Raw genomic sequence first — 24,245 nt, forward strand, 5'->3', positions numbered from 1 at the left:
CCAGAGTAGATAACACCTCTTTAAGCAGTGCGCGGAGATGTTCTAATTTAAATTTAAATGTCACAACATCAGGTTCAGCTTGTTGAGAAATTTTTCCTGAATCTGAAATTTCCCCATCTGACAAAACCTCCCTCATGGCCACTTCAGATTGGTGTGAGGGTATGACAGAACAATTATCATCAGCGCCCTCCTGCTCTTCAGTGTTTAAAACAGAGCAATCGCGCTTTCTCTGATATGTAGGCATTTTGGATAAAATATTTGCTATGGAGTTATCCATTACAGCCGTCAATTGTTGCATGGTAATAAGCATTGGCGCGCTAGATGTACTAGGGGCCTCCTGCGTGGGCAAAACTGGTGTAGACACAGTAGGAGATGATGTAGTATCATGTTTACTCCCCTCATCTGAGGAATCATCTTGGGCAATTTCATTATCTGTGGCAGTACTGTCCTTACTTTGTTTGGACGCTATGGCACAATTATCACACAAATTTAAATGGGGAGACACATTGGCTTTTATACATATAGAACATAGCTTATCCGAAGGCACAGAAATGTTAAACAGGCTTAAACTTGTCAATAAAGCACAAAAAACGTTTTAAAACAAAACCGTTACTGTCTCTTTAAATTTTAAACAGAAAACACTTTATTACTGAATATGTGAAAAAGTATGAAGGAATTGTTCAAAAATTACCAAAATTTCACCACAGTGTCTTAAAGCATTAAGAGAATTGCACACCAATTTTCAGAGCTTTAACCCTTAAAATAAGCCGTTTACAAATTTAACCCCTATACAGTCCCAGCTATAGCCTTTGCTGTGACCTAACCAAGCCCAGAGGGGAATACGATACCAAGTGACGCCTTCTAGAAACTTTTCCAGCTACTTTCAGATCCTCACACATGCATCTGCATGTCTTGCTCTCAAAAACAACTGCGCAGTAATGGCGCGAAAATGAGGCTCAGCCTACAACTGGGAAGGCCCTCCCTGACTGGAAAAGGTGTCTAACATAGTGCCTGCCGTTAAAAAACGTTCCCCAAGTTTATAAATGTGAATTATCACCATAAACATGTATAAAATGCCCAAATAAAGCAATCGATTTAGCCCATAAAAGTGTCTACCAGTTTTATAGCCCATATTAAGCCCTTTATTCTGTTTGCTTGACTAAGAAAATGGCTTACCGGTCCCCATGAGGGGAAATGACAGCCTTCCAGCATTACATGGTCTTGTTAGAAATATGGCTAGTCATACCTTAAGCAGAAAAGTCTGCTAACTGTTTCCCCCAACTGAAGTTACTTCATCTCAACAGTCCTATGTGGAAACAGCAATCGATTTTAGTTACTGTCGGCTAAAATCATCTTCCTCTCACAAACAGAAATCTTCATCCTTTTCTGTTTCAGAGTAAATAGTACATACCAGCACTATTTTAAAATAACAAACACTTGATAGAAGAATAAAAAACTACATTTAAACACCAAAAAACTCTTAACCATCTCTGTGGAGATGTTGCCTGTGCAACGGCAAAGAGAATGACTGGGGTGGGCGGAGCCTAGGAGGGACTATATGGCCAGCTTTGCTGGGACCCTTTGCCATTTCCTGTTGGGGAAGAGATATTCCCACAAGTAAGGATGACGCTGTGGACCGGACACACCAGTGTTGGAGAAAGTACCCATAAAAGGATTAAATATCTTCAGACACCATCTTCGCCATTCTCCTGTGATCAAGGCAAAGAGACTGACTGGGGGTTATGGGTAAGGGAAGTGACACCTAACAGCTCTGCTGGGGTGCTCTTTGCCTCCTCCTGATGGCCAGGAGTTGAATATCCCACTAGTAATTAGAATGAGGTTGTGGACTCTCTGTGCCATAGGAAAGAAATTAATATTTGCTAAAAATAAGTGTATATATATATATATATATATATATATATATATATATATATAAAATATGGCTTCTACATAAGCTTATAAGATTTTCTTAGTGACATTTGGTTAATAAAGTCTTTTTACTTATCTTTCTAGCATTGTAATAATAGGATACATGCATTGCATTTATTTAGTACTACCAGTATAACAAATTATTTTGCTTTGAAACTTACATACTAAACACATATTAAAGTGGTCAGGTATGTGCAGACACACAAGTACATAATGAATATAGAAGTTAATGAATGCCACATATTAAATAAAAACATAATAGTTATTGCTGCTTACCAGATCAGTCCTTCAAAGAGATTTTGGATGACAAGATGAGATTGGGTTACAGTGATCAGCAAAGTGACATGAGTCCATCCAAACTGTTAATGAGGTAACGATACAAACAATAAAACAATCAGTGACATTATAAACACGTCACATAATGAGTTTAAGGGCTATAAGTAAAGGCAATAAAAACATATATCTATGTACATTAATTTCCATTAAAATGTTATGTAAGAAAAAGTTTTAATCCTTAGACCGTCTAATAGGACTGCCCTCTCTTACATCTATGCATTTAAAGAGACATTCTAATAGAATAATGTGAATCTTTAGCGCATGCTATTGTTGCATAAATGCGTATTAGTAACTTTCCCATGAAAGGGATTAAATACATGTTAAAGGGATATAAAACCCAAAATTTTCTTCAATGATTCCGATAGAGTATGCAACTTTAAACAACTTTCTAATTTACTTCTACTATCAAGTTTTCTTCGTTCTCTTGGGGGCCGATTTATCATGGCCTAAATGGGGCCAAATACCCCATTTCCACACAAGCCTTCAGACTCGCCGGAAATAGGAGTTAAGAAGCAGCGGTCTGCAATCTGCCCGATCAAATTTTGATTGGGTTTATTGACACCCCCTGCTAGCAGCCGATTGGCTGCAAATCTGCAGGGGGCGGCATTGCACAAGCAGTTCACCAGAACTGCTTGTGCAATGTTAAATACGCTGTCGGCATTCAGCAATGTCTGGCGGACATGATCCACTACAGCTGATGTTTGCCAGACATTGATAAATTGGCCCCTTGGTATCTTTGCCGGTCCATTTCTAGAGCACTATATAGCAGCGGTTTTGCAAGAATGTTATCCATTTGCAAGAGCACTAGATGGCAGCACTGTCATGTCATATAGTGCTCCAGATGCCTACCTAGGTATCTCTTGAACAGAGAATATCATGGGAATGAAGCAAATTTGATAATAGAAGTAAATTAGAAACTTTTTTAAAATGGTATATTCAGTCTGAATCACAAAAGAACATTTTTGGGTTTCACATCCCTTTAACTTCTCACACCAGGTGCAATGAAGGGCCTCTCCTGTGCAAGACACAACTGGTGATTGGTGGCTACATGCACACATATATGCATGTGTGTGCCGCTGCTGATTGGCTCACTGGCTATATCCTGCTCGTGGGCGGCAATGCATTGTGGTTAATTACTGACCGTTCAACATAGTGTTGTTGTGGTGTTAAACACAAAATGACAAATAATTATAAATATAATCATCAAATGATCTAACTAATTGGAGCATTTTATTATTGCATCAAAATGTCTCTTTAAATAGCACACAGGTATATTATCCATGTCTGTAGTCACTAACCAAATATGTGCATTTGGCAGCCTAAACATCATTTTCTGTATTTTGCACTTGCGCCAAATGCAATTATGCTCTTCAAATGGCATATTTAACGTGACACAGGCACTTAATTAAAAAAGTGTAATCCCAGTCAGACTTGGAACAGAAATTTGGAGCTGGAATTTTATTTCATTATATAAGGAGAAGGTAGAACATTTCTTTCATTTCTGCTTTAACAATGCAGAGTTAATGTTTCATGGGCTACCTTACAGAGTGCTTTGAACTATATCTGTTAATAATTTTCCTATATAAGTGTACCAATTGTATAATGTTATATTTATTGTTTCAATAAAGTTTATTGTAAATGGCAAACACTGACTGGATTATTTGTTTCTATGACCTAAGTACAGTTTGGTAAAGGATTGACACATGGTTTAGTGTAGATCAACCAGAAACTACAACTACAGAGTGAAACTATAAAGATATTATAAATATTAATGCTAAATATGTCTAATTGCTATACAGGAATTATTCACATATCTTAACAGTTTGCCTTTACATATAGCCAATTTGATAGTGATGATGGGAGTGATAATGGGACGCTAGAAGAGAACAAAACTGGTGAATTCTATTTGCGTATGAAGTATGTTACTAGATGGAACTAATGGTCCACAATTACCCACAACACACCAGCAACGTAAATACAACTACATAAAATATGATGTCATTACAATTCATGAATGGTATGTTTAAAGGGACATGAAACCGAAAAAAAATTCTTTCATGATTCAGACAGAAAATACAATTTTAAAGATGTTTGTAATTTACTTCTATTATCAAATTTGCTTTAGACTCACAATATTGTTTGTTGAAAAGATATCAAGATAGGTAGCTGATGCCTGAAGCAGTACATAACAGGAAATAGTGCTGCCATCTAGTGTTCTTGCTAATGTATAACACTGCCGCAAAACTGCTGCCATAAAGTGCTGCAATCATGCACACTCCTGAACTTATCCTTTGTTGAAAAGCAGGAAGGTAACAAGAAAACAAAGAAAATTTGATAATAGTAAATTGGAAAGTTGATTAAAATTGTATGTTCTATCTGAATCCCAAGAGGACATCACAAAAACGTTAAAGACAGTTTATTTCAAGAGAGTGACGAATAAGTACTAACGCTGAGCAAAGTAATCATTTGGTGGTAATGACAAACACCGGACTTCAAGGAAAATGGAACCCAAAACTTTTCTTTCGGTATTCAGATAGAGAATTCAGTTTTAAACAATTTTCCAATTTGCTTCATTCTCTTGGTATCTGTTGTTGACAAAGCAGCAATGCACAGTGGTGAACAAATAGCATGGGGCCACCAATCAGCAGCTCCTGAGCCTACCTAGGTATGCTTTTCAACAAAGTATATCAAGAGAACGAAACAAATTAAATAACAGAAGTCAATTGTAAAGTTGTTTAAAATTGCATAATCTATCTAAATCATGAATGAATGCCTGGGATAAGCAGAAGGGTATCCTACCAAGTAGAAAAAGGTATTTTTTAAGGACATTTTGTGCAGATTTGTTGGGTCTATGGTTCGTATATGCGGTCGAAAACTATTTTTCTATTTGAGAATAATATGATCCCATTCAGTGAAATCTGGATTGTTTTTAAGTGCAGCCAATCACAGCTTGTAGCGTCAACCTAACCTGTTTCCATCAACCTAACTTGCTTCAATCAAAAGTCTGATAACCAATTGTATGCTCTAGTGGAACTATGCTCTAAAAAGACTAGTTTAACCTAAGGACTGAGGCTCACATCACTGCCCTCCACATCATAAAAATTACGTGGCAAGTTTGCTGGGACAGAATGCCACCTCTATTTTGTATGTGTGTTAAATTATTGCATTAATATAGTCAATCACATGACCAACCCCACATTACTTTCTCATCTATATACGACTCCTTCATTCAGATAATTTCTGTTTTTGTGTGTATGCAGGATTGTGGTACTAGCACAAGCATAAATTAAAGTCACAGTTCAGAAAAAGAAAATTACTCTACAACATGTAATTTTAACACTAGCTACTCTGCAATGTTTATGTGTTTAAACCCCTCCCACAAAGTGGTTAAACACATAGTTAAAGTTATACGCAGAGAACTACTGATCCCGAGCAGAAATTGCCCCTCACCAATTCAGCGGCAGTAGTCACACTACACAAATTTTGCAGGGTCGCTAGATTAAACGCAGGGGTTGACAAAGCTGTTTAAAATTTAGGAGCTGGCTTCCTGGCTCCTGGGTTTGTCAAGCCCTACTCTAATGAATTAGAGCATGTCATTTTTCCACTATAATGGCCCTTTAACAAAGCACTGCTCGTGTTAACTTTGTAATAAAAGGGTGTATTTGGTTTCTTTAGCCAAATTTGAAAAAAAAAAAAAAAAACCCATAATTTATGCTTACCTGATAAATTTCTTTCTTCACACGGTGAATCCACGGATCAGCAATTACTGTTGGGAATATCACTCCTGGCCAGCAGGAGGAGGCAAAGAGCACCCCAGCAAAGCTGTTAAGTATCACTTCCCTACCCATTACCCCAGTCATTCGACCGAAGGAAAAGGAGAGAAAGGAAGAAACACAAGGTGCAGAGGTCCCTGAGGTGTATATAAACAAAACTGTCTGGGAAAAAAACAGGGAGGGTCGTGGACTCACCGTGTCAAGAAAGAAAGAAATTTATCAGGTAAGCATCAATTTTGTTTTCTTTCTTAAGACACGGTGAGTCCACGGACAGCAATTACTGTTGGGTATCAATGCCCTAGCTAGAGGACACAGATGATAAGGGAGGGACAAGACAGGTAACCTAAACAGAAGGCACCACAGCCTGAAGAACCCTTCTCCCAAAAGAAGCCTCAGCCGAGGCAAAAATGTCAAATTTATAGAATTTAGAAAAAGTGTGCAAAGAAGACCAAGTCGCAGCCTTACAAATCTGTTTAACAGAGGCCTCATTCTTGAAGGCCCAATAGGAAGACACCGCCCTGGTGGAATGAGCTGTAATACTCTCAGGAGGCTGCTGCCCAGCAGTCTTATATGCCAAATGAATAATATTTCTCAACCAGAGAGAAAGAGAAGTGGCAGTAGCTTTCTGACCCTTACGTTTACCAGAAAAACACACAAACAATGCCGAAGACTGACGAAAGTTCTTCGTAGCCTGCAGATAGAATTTAAGAATCTAAATTGTGCAACAGCCGCTCCTTATGAGAAGGATTAGGAAGGAGAGAAGTAACAACAATTTCCTGATTAATATTTCTGTCCGAAACAACCATTGGAAGAAAACCAAACTTGGTACGGAGAACTGCCTTATCTGCATGAAAGATGAGATAAGGAGAATCATACTGCAAAGCAAAGAGTTCAGAAACCCTCCGAACTTAAGAAATAGCAACAAGAAACAAAAGATAATAACTTAATATCTACGGAATGCATAGGCTCAAACGGAGCCTGTTGTAAAACTTTAAGAACCAAATTAAGGCTCCAAGGAGGAGCAACTGATTTAAACACATGCCTAATTCTAACCAGAGCCTGACAAAAGGATTGGAAATCCGGCACGTCTGTCAGACGCTTGTGCAACAGAAATAATAAAGCAGAAATCTGACCTTTAAGGGTACTGACAGATAACCCCTTTTCAAGGCATTCCTGGAGAAAAGACAAGATACTAACCTTACTCCAAGAATATCCTTTAGACTCAAACCAATAAAGATATTTACGCCATATCTTATGGTAAATCTTTCTAGTGACAGGCTTACGAGCCTGAATCATGGTCTCAATGACTGACCGAAAATCCACGCTTAGCTAAAATTAAGCATTCAATCTCCAAGCAGTCAGCATCAGAGAAACTAGGTTTGGATAACGGAAGGGCCCCTGAAGAAGGTCCTCCCTCAGCGGAAGTCTCCACGGAGGTAGAGATGACATTTCTACCAGATCCGCATACCAGATCCTGCAAGGCCACGCATGAGCTATAAGAATCACTGATGCTCTCTCCTGCTTGATCCGAGCGATGACTCACGGAAGGAGAGCAAACGGAGGAAATAGATATGCCAACCTGAAGTTCCAAGGAACTGCCAGAGCATCTATCAGAAAAGATTGAGGATCACTCAACCTTGAGCCATACTTTGGTAGTTTGGAGTTCTAACGAGACGCCATTGGATCCAACTCCGGTAATCCCCATTTGGTTGTTAGCTTGAAGAACACTTCCGGATGGAGTTCCCAATCCCCGGGATGAAAAGTCTGTCTGCTCAGGAAGTCCACTTCCCAATTGTCCACTCCTGGAATGTGTATTGCAGATAGACAACAATTGTGATCCTCCGCCCACTGGATGATCCTTGCCACCTCCTTCATGGCTGATGTAGGCCACTGAGGTTATGTTGTCCGTCTGGAACCTGATGGACCGGGCTAGGGCCAGCTGAGGCCAAGCCATCAAGGCATTGAAGATCGCTCTCAACTCCAGAACGTTTATGGGGAGTGCAGATTCCTCCTGAGACCAAAGTCCCTGCTCCTTTAAAGAGTCCCAGACTGCTCCCAAGCATGCTGGCATCTGTGGTCCCAATAACCCAAGTGTTCTAAATATTCACCTCCTCCTTGCACCTAAGGTAAAGAGAATGACTGGGGTTATGGGTAGGGAAGTGATATTTAACAGCTTTGCTGTGGTGCTCTTTGCCTCCTCCTGCTGGCCAGGAGTGATATTCTCAACAGTAATTGCTGATCCGTGGACTCGCTGTGTCTTAAGAAAGAAATATATATATTTTACAACGTTGGATTAAACCTAAGAGCTCTGAATTTGTTTAAATTTAAGTAAAACAATTTGTATAGCCCTTATCTTTATGTAGAAAATGAAAATGTTTTAAAGAAACAGTAAAGAACTGGTAATTACAATATTTTTTGTTTGTCTTGCAATAAATTATATATTAGGTCAGTGCAAAAAAATTGAATAAATTAACCTCTTGTTTGCTGTAACTGATTTGGAATAGCCAAACACTGCCTTATTTGGAGAAGCCAAGAATTGTTACTGGAGTAAACAAACCTTGCCATTATTTTTCTGTTTCTTATCTGATAATCTCTGCTGAGGCCAATTAGGGAAAGATATATGCACTTTCAGTTCTCAAAATTGGAAAACTCCTAATTAAATTATAGGATAGGGGGGAAAATAAATAATGAAAGTATATTGCAAAATTGTTTAACTAAGTATAATTTAACATCTAACTCTGTATTAATATCTTTCTCAATCTTGCAGTCCTCACCTCCTGTTTCTCAACCTCCTACCCTTCTAGATTGTAAGTTCCCACGGGAATAGGGCCCTCAATCCCTCCTGTATGTGTTTGTAAATTTTGTCCTGTCTCTTACAAGTCTTGTATTGTTTTATTTAAATGAATTGTATCCATGGACAGCGCTGCGGAATATGTTGGCGCTTCATAAATAAAGTATAATAATAATAATCTTATATTACAATCTTAAGGTGTTTACTGGTCCTTGTTTCTACATTGAGAAAAATAAATACTTTTTGTATTGCTGCTTCCTATCTATAAAAAGGGGGTTTTATATTTGAGGATGTTGTAACAATTATTTCTTTGTCAATAAAGCCATGCACATAGAATTTAGGAAGTAGTGAAGGTCATTTATACTTTGGCTATCATGCTGGCACCTACAGGCTTAGAATGCAGAATACATCATTATTACTATTGCAGATAATTGTTGTGTTTAGAAGTAGATATTGATCGCTGTATGTCAGCATTCTTAGAAAACAACCTTCCCCTTTTAATTTAAAAAGTAACCAGCACTTAGGTTTTACAGGGTTAAATATAAGACAATAACATATTCAGTTGCTAAAAATTATTTTTTATTCAGAAGCAATTTATTTTGTAAATTTTTAAGAAATCAGATTTCACGTGAAGTGCGAATCATCAATCCCTGTAGAAGTTGGCCTCTGAGTAAAAAAGCCGGGCATGTGCCTGTACAAAACTCTTATGAGGCGAACCTTCTACATATGTGTATTAATTTGAGGGAGTCTTAAAGGGACATACATGGATGCTAAAAACATAAATTATGCTTACCTGATAATTTTCTTTTCTTCTGATGGAAAGAGTCCACAGCTGCATTCATTACTTTTGGGAAATAAGAACCTGGCCACCAGGAGGAGGCAAAGACACCCCAGCCAAAGGCTTAAATACTCCTTCCACTCCCCTCATCCCCCAGTCATTCAGCCGAGGAACAAGGACCAGTAGAAGAAATATCAGGTGAAAGGTGCCAGAAGAATAAAATAAGGACGCCCCACACAAAAAAATTACGGGTGGGGAGCTGTGGACTCTTTCCATCAGAAGAAAAGAAAATTATCAGGTAAGCATAATTTATGTTTTTCTTCTTAAATGGAAAGAGTCCACAGCTGCATTCATTACTTTTGGAAAAACAATACCCAAGCTATAGAGGACACTGATGCCAAGACAAGAGGGTACAATAGGCGGCCCATACTGAGGGCACCAGGCCTGAACCCCTACCCAACAAAAAACCCTGCTCGTCCGAAGCCGAGAAAAACTTTAAAAGGAAAGGCCCCAAGGACACCGACCCACAGATGGTCCAGAAGCCAAGCTTAGAGACCGCAAATCGGACTCAACTGAGCCAAAAGTTCTCCAGGAAACACCGTCGCCCAACAGTCGGTCCCTCACCACTCCCCCACACTGGTGAAGGGGACACCAGCCTAAACTCCCAAGGGGACAAGGCAAAGGAGAACCAAAGGAAACCAAAATGTCACCACAATCCATAAAAGGAAACCTCCAATAGTGAGCCCAGCTCACAATGACTCAAAAGGGTCCAAACAGAGAAAAGGAGGCTATGCCTAGACCAAACGGAAACCAGGATAAAACCAGGCCTGAAGACAGAGAAAGTCTTCTCTCCAACAGCATGTAAGCACTGGAAGACAACTGAAGACAGAGTCCTCACAGTGCTGAACATAGAATACAAAAGTATCCAACCACAAAAAAATGTATAACAGACCCAGACGAAAAACTCTGAGTCGAGAACACAGAGTCAACATCAGGACGACACAGAGGATACTTGCTAGTAAGTAGAAGCAGCCAACAAGAGAACAGACTGCAAAAAGCAACCCCCAGACAGAAGGCACGCCCTAGGCAACCTAAGCCGCCATACCTACCCAAACAGGGGAACAGAAAACCCCGAAACCAGCTCAAGAACGAGCTGAAGAATGGCCATAGCCATCCCCACGGAGCACGGGTATAACCCGACTCGTAAAACAGACGACAAGGCTGTAGACCCAAAGGATCTAGCAAAAAGGCCCAATAAAGTCTCAACTTGGAGCACGCAAGACTCCAGATTGAACGTAACAAGCGAAAGAGACACAACTCTCCGATAAGTTAACCCACAGTTCCAACCTCTTGAATCCAGGAGGAGTCCCAAGAAGGGACTACATCTCCATAAGAAGGAGAATAACCCCTTAAGAAAAGGGATGGAGACAGAAGGGCAACATCTGTCCTCCAGGCACAAAGCCACCGGCAAAAGGATAGATCAATCCCTAACACAGACGTCCTTGGAAAGGACACACCGAAAAGTAGCTTGCTAACACACATCCCCTGTGTAACAGATGCAGCAGAAACACTGCAAACCCATTCGCCTGCAGAGCAGGGAATCCAAAGGGTTACCCTAGCAAGCTGAACTAGGGAATCCAACCCTAAGGCGCATCTAGCCAAATGAGCAACAGACACTCAGAAAACCTGGCCAAATGCGACCAGGTCAAGTAGATTGAGTAAAGGACATAGCTCAAGTTCTCAGTACTGGGGAACCCCAAACCAGCCCTTAGGCCTAAGATTCCGATAACACCCATAACTGGGTCCACAAGGGAAAACGTTGAGTGAAGCCTCAACAACCGGTATCCTCAGGGAGAAAACAGGTCCAGGCACCCAATTGTTCAATCAAACAATGCCCGAGAACTGAACACCCCACCTGACAAAAAAATAACAGACACAAGGGATATGAATGCAATATCCAGATCAATCCGGATAGCGAGAAGAACTCATAAGTCCCGACCGAAGGAAGGAACCACCCCTTGCTAAAGTCCTACGCTCCAAGGAGCAAGGCGATAGATGTCAAATTACGACACTAGAGCCCCTAGACTTCTCAAACAGCCTCTGGACAACAAAGCAAGGGATAACTCAAGGTCAAAACCCCTCAAGCAGGGCTAGTCTCCACATCCCCTCCATACAAATCGAGGATTACAGGGAGAAAAGGCACAAAGCCTTCCTAGCTCCGGGGAATCCCGAGCTAAACCCAATGTCCCCACAGGGATCAACCATCTCCCGGAGGGAACCCAGGTCCCTAAAAGGAGACCTAACCCACCCGGAGACAACGGAAGAAGACCAGGAAGGTCTTATAACTCAGCTAGACAGTACACGGGCAATGTGCAATAGCTGCAGCTGGTTACATTAAACAGCTTGTGAGCACACATTCAAGGTGCAAAGAGCTGCAGCTGGTTTCAAACTGCAAACCTTCCGCATGTTAGTCAGCTATTCAAATTACTAGCTGATGATGAACCAAGTCCAAAAAGGACAAATCCAGAGCTTCAAAAAAGAGACCAAACCGCTCAAACAGCGGTAAGAGGGCGCTAAGCCCTCCAACCCTCCACTACATGGGGGAGGAAACTCTAGGGTCTGATAATACCACACGTAAGAGAGAGTGACGCAGCAGAATTTCACACAGACCCAGTCCTCTATGATTGAAGGCTATGAAGACTGAAACAATCCTTCCCGCCTCATGGACCCACAGGTCCTCTTGAATGCTTAGTTGAAACATGTAAAACAAATGATAACATGAGCACTCGGCGCCTCGACCGGACCAGCCAAGCAGAACAGCGCCACGTGTCTGAACAGCCACAAGACAGAACCGAACCCAACAGGACCAGCCTGCACCCAGGGTCCTAACTGGCAAGCTGCATAAATCCTCCCTCAGAGGGGAAGAAAGGAAACAGACATTTATAACATATGACTAACACGTCCAAAACAACTTCCGAAGAAGAGTATCGATCCCAGAAGGTTTCCAAAGGAAACAATAAACCAAATAAAAAACATCCTAATGGATAAAAATAAAACATAAGGCAAACCAGAGGTTAACACCCAAAAAGAAACAGGCCTACCCGTAGGACCAGCTAAACAAAACCCTGATCTTCCATGAACTGGGAAAGATCTCAATAAAATAACAATCAGGAGATTACATCATCTCCACATATCTAATGAGGTGCACCAATCGAATTAGAAGACTGAAAATTCCCATATCCGAGAAGGATAGGGTCATTTAATAACTGAAAAACATGCCTGAGTAATATGCCGAAGGCGCGCAATTCTTTAACGAAAGGCACAACACTCAGGGACAGTTACACCTGCAGGGAACTGTAGAGGACCTCCCCTAGGCGGGAGACCCGGGACAATAGGGCACGAGCACAATCTCAAATAAACGTCTGGACTCTGTAGATGAATAATCGCCAAAAATACGTGGAAGCGAAAACGTGCTGCAACCTCGAGGGGGAACACGCCGCCCTGCATGGAGGAATAATCATAAACTGGGTTACCCGCATGTGTAGAAGTATGAAGCGGTAGGGAACTCGCCTGTCGGAGGACAGGACCCCCAGAGGCGGATGGCTCAGCTGTCCCTCATTTCCCAGAGCCCTTGAAAAAGCCCAGATACACGGGTGAAACGCGTAGAAGTAAGAAGTTGCTCGTTTGCTAAGAACTCACTTCACTAGGTACCTAGTATTTTACCCACGCGTATATTACGCTAAGAGCGGGTGTTTGCTAAATTATCTCCTCTGCCTGAGCCGGGATACAGCTGGTTACACACACCCAGGGATCGGTGTGTCTTTCCTTTCGGAGGCTAGCAGCTGGGATCCAGCCGGTTACTTACAAGCAAGGAGCGGCGTGTTCTTTCCTCAGAAGCTAGGAGCCGGGATCCAGCAGGTCACATACACGCAAGGAGCGGCGTGTCTTTTCCTCCAGGGGTCAACCAAACGAAAATCAGACCGGCATCAGTGGCAAATTGATCATAGCTGCTGCAACACTGTGTGAGTTACAGTTATATTTTTTGATCACAAGGTGAGAAGCTGAAACATAGTATCTGAACAACGAGACTTTCTGTTTGCTGTTAATACGGACAATGATACATGAATAGATTTACCGAAAGCTCTTTTGTGTTAAAGTAATACTTGTGACATTCTAAGTACATTTCTATCGTATTGGCTCTGATAAGTGATATATATGCTAAAGTATAACTGGCAAGATATCATTTGCAAACATATCTTATGAACAGAGCGCAAGATCCATCTGCCGAATATTGTTTTTAACGATTTTTTATGACCTTTTTACTTTTTTATTTTTTTGCGCAATCCTCTCTTTTTCCCATCAGGGTGGTATTCCTTGTAATATATAATTTTACTTCTTATTAAATTGTATTTTTATGTCTGCTGTACTGTGCCTTTAACCATGGAGACGTCCCTTGTAAGATATTTATTTCACTGAGTAAAAATTATTATTTTCACAAATATTGCTCTGTATATTTTTGTCCTGGATTAGGTGTGTTAGGTACCTTAGCTCTTAGCGCCCTCTCAATTTTATTATCTGTTTGACCATATGGGAGATCACATATTCTTGCACCCAGTGACAGAAATGGCAAATATTCACTGATCAGTGATGATGTAGGCCTTTTGGGTTTAGATTTTTGCAGTTTTATACATACACAGTTTAAAAATGTAATTAAATATATTTTAAAAAATGGCACATGAATAATACAGAACAATGAAACCAATGCAAAAAACATAATTTATGCTTACCTGATAAATTCCTTTCTTCTGTAGTGTGATCAGTCCACGGGTCATCATTACTTCTGGGATATTACTCCTCCCCAACAGGAAGTGCAAGAGGATTCACCCAGCAGAGCTGCATATAGCTCCTCCCCCCTACGTCACTCCCAGTCATTCGACCAAGGACCAACGAGAAAGGAGAAGCCAAGGGTGAAGTGGTGACTGGAGTATAATTTAAAAAATATTTACCTGCCTTAAAAAACAGGGCGGGCCGTGGACTGATCACACTACAGAAGAAAGGAATTTATCAGGTAAGCATAAATTATGTTTTCTTCTGTTAAGTGTGATCAGTCCACGGGTCATCATTACTTCTGGGATACCAATACCAAAGCAAAAGTACACGGATGACGGGAGGGATAGGCAGGCTCTTTATACAGAAGGAACCACTGCCTGAAGAACCTTTCTCCCAAAAATAGCCTCCGAGGAAGCAAAAGTGTAAAATTTGTAAAATTTGGAAAAAGTATGAAGCGAAGACCAAGTTGCAGCCTTGCAAATCTGTTCAACAGAGGCCTCATTCTTAAAGGCCTAAGTGGAAGCCACAGCTCTAGTAGAATGAGCTGTAATTCTTTCAGGAGGCTGCTGTCCAGCAGTCTCATAGGCTAAACGAATTATGCTACGAAGCCAGAAAGAAAGAGAGGTAGCAGAAGCCTTTTGACCTCTCCTCTGACCAGAGTAAACGACAAACAGGGAAGACGTTTGTCGAAATTCCTTAGTTGCCTGTAAGTAAAACTTTAGGGCACGAACTACATCCAGATTGTGCAGAAGACGTTCCTTCTTCGAAGAAGGATTTGGACACAAAGAAGGAACAACAATCTCTTGATTGATATTCCTGTTAGTGACTACCTTAGGTAAGAACCCAGGTTTAGTACGCAGAACTACCTTATCCGAATGAAAAATCAAATAAGGAGAATCACAATGTAAGGCTGATAACTCAGAGACTCTTCGAGCCGAGGAAATAGCCATTAAAAATAGAACTTTCCAAGATAACAACTTTATATCAATGGAATGAAGGGGTTCAAACGGAACGCCTTGTAAAACGTTAAGAACAAGGTTTAAACTCCATGGCGGAGCAACAGTTTTAAACACAGGCTTAATCCTGGCCAAAGCCTGACAAAAAGCCTGAACGTCTGGAACTTCTGACAGACGTTTGTGCAACAGAATGGACAGAGCTGAGATCTGTCCCTTTAATGAACTAGCAGATAAACCCTTTTCTAAACCTTCTTGAAGAAAGGACAATATCCTAGGAATCCTAACCTTACTCCAAGAGTAACCTTTGGATTCGCACCAATATATGTATTTACGCCATATCTTATGGTAAATCCTTCTGGTAACAGGCTTCCTAGCCTGTATTAGGGTATCAATAACTGACTCAGAAAAACCACGTTTTGATAAAATCAAGCGTTCAATTTCCAAGCAGTCAGCTTCAGAGAAGTTAGATTTTGATGTTTGAAAGGACCCTGTATCAGAAGGTCCTGTTTCAGAGGTAGAGACCAAGGTGGACAGGATGACATGTCCACCAGGTCTGCATACCAAGTCCTGCGTGGCCATGCAGGTGCTATTAGAATAACTGATGCTCTCTCCTGTTTGATTCTGGCAATCAATCGAGGAAGCATCGGGAAGGGTGGAAACACGTAAGCCATCCTGAAGTCCCAAGGTGCTGTCAGGGCATCTATCAGGACTGCTCCTGGATCCCTGGATCTGGACCCGTAACGAGGAAGCTTGGCGTTCTGTCGAGACGCCATGAGATCTATCTCTGGTTTGCCCCACTGATGAAGTATTTGGGCAAAGACCTCCGGATGAAGTTCCCACTCCCCCGGATGAAAAGTCTGACGACTTAAGAAATCCGCCTCCCAGTTCTCCACTCCCGGGATGTGGATTGCTGACAGGTGGCAAGAGTGAAACTCTGCCCAGCGAATTATCTTTGTTACTTCCATCATTGCTAGGGAGCTTCTTGTCCCTCCCTGATGGTTGATGTAAGCTACAGTCGTGATGTTGTCCGACTGAAACCTGATGAACCCCCGAGTTGTCAACTGGGGCCAAGCCAGGAGGGCATTGAGAACTGCTCTCAATTCCAGAATGTTTATTGGTAGGAGACTCTCCTCCTGACTCCATTGTCCCTGAGCCTTCAGAGAATTCCAGACGGCACCCCAACCTAGAAGGCTGGCGTCTGTTGTTACAATTGTCCAGTCTGGCCTGCTGAATGGCATCCCCCTGGACAGATGTGGCCGAGAAAGCCACCATAGAAGAGAATTTCTGGTCTCTTGATCCAGATTCAGAGAAGGGGACAAGTCTAAGTAATCCCCATTCCACTGACTTAGCATGCACAGTTGCAGTGGTCTGAGGTGTAAGCGTGCAAAGGGTACTATGTCCATTGCCGCTACCATCAAGCCGATTACCTCCATGCATTGAGCCACTGACGGGTGTTGAATGGAATGAAGGGTGCGGCAAGCACTTTGAAGTCTTGTTAACCTGTCTTCTGTCAGGTAAATTTTCATTTCTACAGAATCTATAAGAGTCCCCAGGAAGGGAACTCTTGTGAGTGGAACAAGTGAACTTTTCTTTTCGTTCACCTTCCATCCATGTGACCTTAGAAATGCCAGTACTAACTCTGTATGAGACTTGGCAGTTTGAAAGCTTGAAGCTTGAATCAGAATGTCGTCTAGGTACGGAGCTACCGAGATTCCCCGCGGTCTTAGTACCGCCAGAAGAGCACCCAGAACCTTTGTGAAGATTCTTGGAGCTGTAGCCAATCCGAATGGAAGAGCTACAAACTGGTAATGCCTGTCTAGGAAGGCAAACCTTAGGTACCGGTAATGATCTTTGTGAATCGGTATGTGAAGGTAAGCATCCTTTAAATCCACTGTGGTCATGTACTGACCCTTTTGGATCATGGGTAAAATTGTCCGAATAGTCTCCATCTTGAACGATGGAACTCTTAGGAATTTGTTTAGGATTTTTAAGTCCATGATTGGTCTGAAAGTTCCCTCTTTTTTGGGAACCACAAACAGATTTGAGTAAAACCCTTGTCCCTGTTCCGACCGTGGAACTGGATGGATTACGCCCATTAACAAAAGCTCTTGTACGCAGCGTAGAAACGCCTCTTTCTTTGTTTGGTTTGTTGACAACCTTGACAGATGAAATCTCTCTCTTGGAGGAGAGTATTTGAAGTCCAGAAGGTATCCCTGAGATATTATCTCTAGCGCCCAGGGATCCTGGACATCTCTTGCCCAAGCCTGGGCGAAGAGAGAAAGTCTGCCCCCCCACTAGATCCGATCCCGGATCGGGGGCCCTCAATTCATGCTGTTTTAGGGGCAGCAGCAGGTTTCCTGGCCTGCTTGCCTTTGTTCCAAGACTGGTTAGGTCTCCAGCCTTGTCTGTAGCGAGCAACAGATCCTTCTTGTTTTGGAGCAGAGGAAGTTGATGCTGCTCCTGCTTTGAAATTCCGAAAGGAACGAAAATTAGACTGTCTGGCCTTAGGTTTGGCCCTGTCTTGAGGCAGGGCGTGGCCTTTACCTCCTGTAATGTCAGCGATAATTTCTTTCAAACCAGGCCCAAATAAGGTCTGCCCTTTAAAAGGTATATTAAGTAATTTAGACTTAGAAGTAACATCAGCTGACCAGGATTTTAGCCACAGTGCTCTGCGTGCCTGAATGGCGAATCCTGAATTCTTAGCCGTAAGTTTAGTTAAATGTACTACGGCCTCCGAAATGAATGAATTAGCTAGTTTAAGGACTCTAAGCTTGTCCGTAATGTCATCCAGAGTAGCTGAATTAATGGTCTCTTCCAGCGACTCACACCAGAATGCCGCCGCAGCCGTGACCGGCGCAATGCATGCAAGGGGTTGCAATATAAAACCTTGTTGAACAAACATTTTCTTAAGGTAACCCTCTAACTTTTTATCCATTGGATCTGAAAAGGCACAGCTATCCTCCACCGGGATAGTGGTACGCTTAGCTAAAGTAGAAACTGCTCCCTCCACCTTAGGGACCGTCTGCCATAAGTCCCGTGTGGTGGCGTCTATTGGAAACATTTTTCTAAATATCGGAGGGGGTGAGAACGGCACACCGGGTCTATCCCACTCTTTAGTAATAATTTCAGTTAGTCTTTTAGGTATAGGAAAAACGTCGGTACTCGTTGGTACCGCAAAATATTTATCCAACCTACACATTTTCCTTGTAAACAACACAACTTTAGCAAAGGTTTGTTCCCATTAGCAAAGACAACTAACTCTGATAGCAGAAAAAAAATTACAGAATAAACGTTTTTTATCACAGTCAACTACAATCTCACAGCTCTGCTGTGAGAATTACCTCCCTCAAAACAAGTTTTGAAGACCCCTGAATTCTGTAGAGATGAACCGGATCATGCAGGAAATACAAAGAGCTGCTGACTGAAATTTTTTGATGCGTAGCAAAAGCGCCAAAAAACGGCCCCTCCCCCTCACACACAACAGTGAGAGAGATCAGAAACTGTCAGAAATTAGATCAAGCAACTGCCAAGTGGAAAAAATAGTGCCCAAATATTTATTCACTCAGTACCTCAGAAAATGAAAACGATTTTACATTCCAGCAAAAACGTTTAACATAAATTAAGAGTTATTAAAAAGCCTGTTGCTAGTCCCTGCAAAATAGGCTAAAGTTTTATGTACACAGTGTAATTCCAGTGAAGTACCATTCCCCAGAATACTGAAGTGTAAAATATACATACATGACATTATATCGGTATGGCAGGATTTTCTCATCAATTCCATTGTCAGAAAATAAAAGCTGCTACATACCTCTTTGCAGATTAATCTGCCCGCTGTCCCCTGATCTGAAGTTTACCTCTCCTCAGATGGCCGAGAAACAGCAATATGATCTTAACTACTCCGGCTAAAATCATAGTAAAAACTCTGGTAGATTCTTCTTCAAACTCTGCCAGAGAGGTAATAACACACTCCGATGCTATTATAAAATAATAAACTTTTGATTGAAGATATAAAACTAAGTGCAATCACCATAGTCCTCTCACACATCCTATCTAGTCGTTGGGTGCAAGAGAATGACTGGGAGTGACGTAGGGGGGAGGAGCTATATGCAGCTCTGCTGGGTGAATCCTCTTGCACTTCCTGTTGGGGAGGAGTAATATCCCAGAAGTAATGATGACCCGTGGACTGATCACACTTAACAGAAGAAATGTACATCTTCTGCTCTGTATTAAAGTGATGGTAAATCCTAGTGTTTCAAATACTATTACTATGGATTTACCATCACTAAAAATAAAGTTGACCTCCATAAATAAAACGTATGAAAAGGTGCCTTTATTTCGCTGCTGCTCCACTGCTAAACCTAGTGGCCCACGGCACTGCACATTTTTTTCAATGAGGTGACACTTCCAAGTCTTAGCCAATAGCTGCGTGGGCCGATCGGCAATATGGTGTAGGTCTGTTTTTTTTAGTGATAGTAAATCCTAGTGTTTTTGAAATGCTAGGATTTACCATCAGCTGTCAAAAAACAGACAGCATTGCTGATCTGTTAATATGCACTGCTTCTGAGTGCAAGAATACCTAAGCTCCAAGATGGCGGCACCCAATATAAAGATGTGGAAATTGACGAATTGCTACGAGTGAGGATAAAAAAAAGAGAACTGCTCTGAAGAGAACTGCAGGCACATGAGGAAAAACAATAGCACAGTGAGAATTAACCATTCTCTGTAGTTGTGCCCAGAGGTTTAATGGGATACTCAAGTAAAAATGTAACTTTTATGATTCAGATAGAGCAGCAATTTTAAACAACTTTCCAATTTACTTCCATAAACAGAATGTGCACAGTCTTTTTATATTTACACTTTAAGTCACCAGCTCCTACTGAGCATGTGCAAGAATTCACAGAAAATTTGTATATGCATGCGTGATTGGCTGATGGCTGTCACATGATACAGGGGGAGTGGAAACAGACACAACTGAAATTTGTCAGAAAATAATATACTAATCATTTGAAGTTCAGACTAAGTGCTATTGCATTGTCTTTTTATCATGCATTTGTTGATTATTATTATCAGCTATTTGTAAAGCGCCAACAGATTCTGCAGTGCCATTATGAAAATCAAGTGTATTTACTGGTTCTCTGGCAGCCATAAAATCTATTTTGTTTTACAAAAATGACAGAAGTGCAGAGCGTGCTATTTTGATTGGTGGTCCTTTGGTGCAAACATTTAAATAGTAAATATATCTATGTAAATTAGTGGCTTATTGCTTTTGTATGTGCTCATGCAGGATGGTTTCCCAGACAACCTGGGTTATGCATTCTATTCCACTCCCTTATATATGGTTAACAAAACAAAACAAAAAAAGTGATTAATACACACCATGTAAAACTGCAGACGGTACTGTTTCTTCACTAAGCTCAGAACAAACATGCAGAAACCTGTATAACAAAGAACAAAGACATGCAAATGGCTTATGGGATTTCATGTTCTCATAACAGACTAACACCTATGAAAGATACATTTTGTTTAAATAAGCGCTGAGGTTAAGATTTTGTAAAGTTCACCACCAAACCAGTATCTAAATGGCACCATAAAGCAATAAATAATATTTGTCCATGAACTTGTCTCACATAGGTAGAATTATTTTAAGTCAGAGAATGTATTTAAATATACGTTTAATATATATGTAAGGTGCTTGAGTTTTAATGCACTATGGAATGCCAAAGTGGTGTGAGTTTTGCCGTTATGCATGTCAAGTGGATGCCGTGTGGGAGGGATTTAGGTATGTCAATCAATGGCAACTACTACATTTGCTTGTGGATATTGTTATTGGTAGCTAACAATATACCTATCCGTGCATATGCATTATATGTAGGGTGACCATATTGCCGCTTTAAAAAGGGACACATGAAAAATACATATGTCAGGGCTGTTTAAAGAAATGTTTTGTATAAGAACCCTGACATATGTTTTTTTCATATGTGTCCCTTCTTAAAGCGGCAATATGTTCAGCCTAATTATATCACATATGGTGTTCCTAGTTTAAAGGGATATGAAACCCAAAAATCTTCTTTTGTGACTCAGACAGAGCATACCATTTTAAAAAAAGTTTCCAATTTACTTCTATTATCAAATTTGCTTCATTTCAAGATATTCTGGGTTGAAGAGATACCTAGGTAGACATCTGAAGCACTACATGGCAGGAAATAGTGCTGGCATCTAGCGCTCTTGCAAATTGATACGATTCTTGCAAAACTGCTGCCATATAGTGCTCTAGAAAGAAATAGGACAGCTCTTAAGTATAAGTTCCTGCTTTCAACAAAAGATACCAAGAGAACGAGAGAAAAAAAATGATAATAGGAGTAAATTAGAAAGTTGTTTAAAACTGCATGCTCTATCTGAATCATGAGAGAAAAATGTTGGGTTTCATATCCTTTAATTGCAATTTGATTTAAGACATGCTGTGTCACAGGTCTTCAGTTGGTGGCGTAAGTAGAGGTACAGGCGAGGGCAGTAAGGGGTGCGGCTATGTGGGTAAAACAGCATAAGATAGGAGGGACTATTTTATCTCTCCTCCTCAGCACATTGGGGATGCAACCTGAAGGAATTGGGTGATTTTGTACCTCTGTGCACCCGAAAGAATCACAACTGACCAGGAAACGTTTTTTTCAGACTCCAGGTTATTACACTTCATACTTTAAGCACCATTTTCAGCAATTAATGGCTTTGGGCCACACTAACATATCAGACACTTAAAGAGAAACCAAACCCAATTTTTTTCTTTTGTGATTCAGATAGAGCATGACATTTTAAGCAACTTTCTAATTTACTTATTAATTTTTCTTCGTTCTCTTGCTATCTTTATTTTAAAAGCAGTGATGTAAATCTTAGCAGCCAGCCCATTTTAAGGTTCAGCACCATGGATAGCGCTTGCTTATTGGAGGCTTACATTTACTCACCAATAAGCAAGTATAAACCAGGTTCTCAACCAAAAATGGTCCGGTTCCTATGTATCACATTCCTGCTTTTTAAATAAAGATAGCAAGAGAATGAAGAAAAATTGATAATAGGAGTAAATAAGAAAGTTGCTTAAAATTGCATGCTCTATCTGAATCATGTAAGTGTCTCTTTAAAGGGACATAAATCTTAAAAAAAAATGTCTTTCACAATTCCTATAAAGCATACCATTTTTAACAACTTTCCAAATTACTTCTATCATCAAATTTGATTCATTCTTTTTGTATCCTTTGCTGAAGGAGCAGCAATTTACAATTTTGAGCTAACTGAACACATTGGTGAGCCAATGGCAGGAGGCATATATGTGTAGCCACCAATCAGCAGATTTCTCAGTAGTGCCTTGCTGCTACTGAGCCTACCTAGGACTATGCACTTCAACAAAGGATACCAAAAGAACAAAGCAAATTTTAAAACAGAAGTAAACTGGAAAGTGATATCAAATAGCATTCTCTATCTGAATCATGAATTTGTCATTTTGACTTTACTGTCAGTTAACATGAGTCTGTGTTCCAAATACTTTTTCAGTCAAAAACACTGAAAGTAGCATTTTACGAGCACATAATCATAAATATTCTTATCAACACTCACAGTTTCATAAAAACACATTTTCCTATATTATCCGACAGCTTTGAATACATTAACAGACATTAAAATCCATACAGCAATGCATAAAATGTGCGCTCACCACAGTAAAACGTTTTATTTTATATAGGACTAAACTAAAAAATGGTTCAAATCCTTTCTGAGGTTCTTTTCCTTTGGATGGGTTAAGATTTGCACAGGACACATGTGACAAACTATTCCTGGCCTAACCAAATGAAGCATGTGTAAGAAAATGTCAGTCTGAATTACTTGTTTCCTGAGAGGAAGACACGCAGCAGAGGAATTGTGATTTAGTTTTTATTTTACCATTGCATATTATCCGTTCTCAACTTTGCCTTAAATGGGAAAGATCATTTGTTTAATTAATTCTGCTACGCAGTAACCATTAGTGAAATAATAAAATATAATATTTATTTACCTAATCATTTAATAGTTCTCTGAGGATTCTTTAAAGGGACATTGTACACTAGATTTTTATTTGCATAAATGTTTTGTAGATGATCCATTTATATACCCTATCTTCAAGTATTTTTGTAACAATGTATAGTTTTGCTTATTTTTTTTTTTAATAACATTGTGCTGGATTTTCAGACTCCTAACCAAGACCCCAAAATATCAAATGTATACAGGGCCGCCACTAGAAATTTTGGGGCCCCTGACTTAACCATTGATCAGGCCCCCTCCTGACATGTGCAATTTTTGACCAAGTGACTAAAACGTATATGCACTTTATTCTTAAGTGTCTATTTAAACTTGGAAATGTTGTAAAGGTAGTAACATACAAACACACAGACACACGCATACACTGAAACACACACACACACTCACACATAAGGATTCACATATAGACACTCTAGCAGAAACACACTCAGACACAGACACCCAAACAGACACTCAGCACTTGTTTTCATTGACCTGACAAGTCATGAGGTAGACTACAGTTTTGTAAAAAAAGGAGATTTAGAAAACAAAATATGAAGTTCTGATTATCTTTTTGTAAAGGAAGATGCCAACTAAATGATGACAACAGCATGCAGTGGCTGAAAGGAAGGGCCCTGAACTGCCTAAACAATAATTTAAAGGTTAAATGGTGGAGTGGTTACTCATTATATACACACATTTACAGACTCCTGTTAGCTCCTGTTTGTTATATATCTCTTTATATGCAGGGAAAGGGGGGGGGGCAGTGCTGGCTCTTCCTGCTTTTCCAGTCCTTTTCAACGGGTGTCTCAGCC

The 24,245-nt window shown here is 40.5% G+C and overlaps 1 protein-coding gene across 1 annotated transcript in view; it reads right to left on the bottom strand.

Annotated features, from left to right (window-relative positions):
* Nucleotides 1-24,245, bottom strand: part of CDS1 (CDP-diacylglycerol synthase 1) — a 244,275-nt gene that overhangs the window by 58,265 nt on the left and 161,765 nt on the right. Inside the window, exons 6-7 of the mRNA XM_053703398.1 lie at nucleotides 20,770-20,828; nucleotides 2,206-2,288 (exon numbers count right to left, since the gene is read on the bottom strand). Of these exons, the coding sequence (XP_053559373.1) occupies nucleotides 2,206-2,288; nucleotides 20,770-20,828 (142 nt within the window). The remainder of the gene's footprint in view (nucleotides 1-2,205; nucleotides 2,289-20,769; nucleotides 20,829-24,245) is intronic.

The sequence above is a fragment of the Bombina bombina genome, chromosome 2, assembly GCF_027579735.1.
Source record: "Bombina bombina isolate aBomBom1 chromosome 2, aBomBom1.pri, whole genome shotgun sequence".
In the NCBI taxonomy this organism is placed as follows: Eukaryota; Metazoa; Chordata; class Amphibia; order Anura; family Bombinatoridae; genus Bombina; species Bombina bombina.